At 33.4% G+C, this 3,094-nt stretch overlaps 1 protein-coding gene across 1 annotated transcript; it reads left to right on the plus strand.

Annotated features, from left to right (window-relative positions):
- Window positions 1-1,188: 1,188 nt before the first annotated feature.
- LOTGIDRAFT_168132 (hypothetical protein) lies at window positions 1,189-2,719 on the plus strand (the record flags this gene model as incomplete). Its single annotated transcript, XM_009065999.1, has 2 exons — window positions 1,189-2,077; window positions 2,655-2,719. 2 exons carry the CDS (start codon window positions 1,189-1,191, stop codon window positions 2,717-2,719), a joined length of 954 nt encoding a protein of 317 aa, XP_009064247.1.
- Window positions 2,720-3,094: the final 375 nt, after the last annotated feature.

The following is a 3,094-nucleotide window of genomic DNA, read 5'->3' on the forward strand; positions in this document are numbered from 1 at the left end:
GTTGAGAACTAGAAAACTAGAAAACAAAACCACTTAAGCTAAGGACGGCTAGTGGCATTTTTAAGAAAATGATGTGTAGAGCAAAGAGAAAATGACCAAATATCGTAAAACAACTCCAAAAAAAAGGGAAGGAAACTTATAAATCAAAAATAATAATTCATGGTTATAAACTTAAGACACCAATTCTTCATCAGTAGACCCTTCAGCCAGCCTGCTTCCTTGATGCACAATTGGTCAAGAACCACCAGACGTATAGAGCCGTGGGACAGGCCAATACAAACATTACCTAGGAGATGGAATACATGGATATGGGTTTTTCTGCTTTTGCAATGTGCCAAGTAAACCTGTGGTAATACTTGGTATGGAAACAATATAACTTTGCTACCTACAGGTATTAAATATAAATGCCATAAAACAAAGTGTTAATGCGGTTAAAATTTCAAAAAAGGAGCATAAAACATTGAAAAATATCTGAATACTAAATCTCATAAAAAAAAAACTCATTGAGCAATTAAAGATGGGTTCCCTTATTTATAAAAATAAAAATGCTAATATTTTTATGAATAGAGAGTAGAGGTGTTTTAGTGACTTTAGTTTGTCTCATATGTCCATAATTAATTCATAATTAGCTAAATTAGAAGAGAATTTCAGATCGCCAAGAAAATCGCCCCAGAACAAGTTTGGCATCATTGCAGCCTTTATTGTACAAAATATGATCAAGTATTGTGATATCATCGTGCGATTAGGTAACTTTTGGCAATCATTAGCAATGTCAACAAATATTGAAGGATATTGTGCGTGACATTCGAACAAGACGGTTGTGTTTAAGTTAGCTGTAGAAATCATTGATCCGTGTAGATATTTTGAGTGTACTTGTATTCGATTCTTCTCTTGAATTACATCAATTGACCTGAAGATACAACTGCATAATAACCGTAGAAACATTCAAGTTACAGCAGATGCTAAGTATATATGTTAACTTTAGAAAAATCAACATGCAAAATATTTGCTATAAACTTCGGTGATTATCGCTCATCTGGTGTACATGCACACGCCATTAATGAGGTCAAGAGGCAGACGGTCGTAGTAACCAATATCATACACCTCGTTATATTCATCGTACCTGTTGTAGGTATTTTGAAGATTCCTGATTATATTTTTTATAGAATTTGTTTTGCAAATTGAATTATGGACGCCATTTCAATGGACACAGCCGAGACATTTGTGAAAGAAGTAATGGCGACCCCCAGCATATCAACAAAAGCTGTGGTCCATGATGTAGATCTGGGAGAAAATAACAGATTTAGAGAAAGATTGTCGAGTAATAAAAGGTCTGCTGACGAGGTTACAGAGAATAATAGTGAAGATGAATCAGCTATGACTAAAAAGACGAGATGCGGACCTACATATTCTAACGAAAGTGAAAGCCCAGTAAGTAACATTAATTATATTGAAACTGGTGAAATATTGTCCGCCATCCATAATTTGGGTAAAATGATCAATACAAGGATAGACAATCTTGAAGATTCTCTTTCTGATAGAATTAAGGGCATTGTTCAACATGAGATGTCTGATATGAAAGCTGACATTGATTGTGAAATTTCCGAATTAGAAACGAAGATTTTGAAACTTGAAAACGAAAAGCTTGAAAGTAATAGAACATTAACTCATTATGTACACGAGCTTATAGAGACAATGAGTGCAAAATTACCGATGGAACTTGATAGCATTGTGATAAAAAATATGCCTGAACTTGCCTCAGAGGAAAACGATAATCGTGTTACAATAAATCGTGTGACTAAACTTTTTAAAGAAGGCCTGAAATTGCCCAATATAAACATTATAAACGCGGATAGGAAAAAAACATCATCACATAAACCCGGTGTGATAGTTGTCCAACTCCAAGACAGTGCACAAAAGAAACTAGTCTTAGAAACTAAATCAAAGTTGAACACTAATAAACAATTTGATAAAATTTATATAGAATCAAGTATGTCAACAGCTGAACTCAAAACTCAATCCAGCCTAATTACCCTAGTTAAAGAACTTAGTAATCAGGATTCATACTTTGTTAAAGGTAACAGTATCATGAAACGAAAATCTAATTCAGGAACAAGATTTTAGGGGCTACGACTATGTCATTGGAACTGTGCTGGATGGCCAGTTAAAAATGGTGATAGTGTTGTTTTTAGAGAATCTGTGATAAATGAAGGTCACTTTGATGTCTTGTTTTTATGTGAAACATTTTTACGTTTTAATGAAAAAATTGCAGTAAATGGATATAAGTGGCTTGGGAGAAACAGAGATATCACTCACAAGAAAGCGAAACGTGGTCCGGTGGTGTTGGGTTCTTAATTCGAAATAACATATATGACGAGTACCATGTGTCTGTTCTAGATGAATCCCTCGAAGATATCCTATGGATAAAACTCGCGCACAAACAGATAATAATTTCTATAACCTGTCCCCCAAGGAAAAAATTATCATGATCTTATCTAGTGATCTAGTCAACCCCAAAACTATAAGCAGTTATATATACGAGATGTTCTCTAGGAGAAATTATTATATGTCATATAATTATAGAACTTAATACTAAATTATACTGCCTCATAAGATTTTATTTTTATACTAATTTTATGTTGTACTGTTTTTAGATATTAAATCGTGTCTCATAGACCTATATGGTCGGACGATGATTAATTTATATGTAATTATTTAATGAATTTTATTTTATGTATATTTCATCGTGTGACACGTTAATAAACATTTCTTCTTCTTCTAGTATTGATTGTCTTTTTCTCACTCAACTACAATTTTTTGATAAATTATTCCTTTAGCTTTTTAGGCAAAGTGATCCCTATTGATTTTTATGAATTTAGTGATGATCAGAAACAACTTTGTATATTAGGGCGAGGCTGAAATTGTAAGATTGTGCCCAATATTCAGGCTATTATTCTTGACAGAATGTTATCATTTAGGATGAGTATGTATGAGTAAGGATGCCCCCTATCAAATTTGGCGACGATTGGAATATTCAGTGCTTGACTTTGTACAAAAGCAAAGTAAGTCTTGGAAACTGTTGTGTGCTGACATA

This window comes from Lottia gigantea (genome assembly GCF_000327385.1).
Source record: "Lottia gigantea unplaced genomic scaffold LOTGIsca_72, whole genome shotgun sequence".
In the NCBI taxonomy this organism is placed as follows: Eukaryota; Metazoa; Mollusca; class Gastropoda; family Lottiidae; genus Lottia; species Lottia gigantea.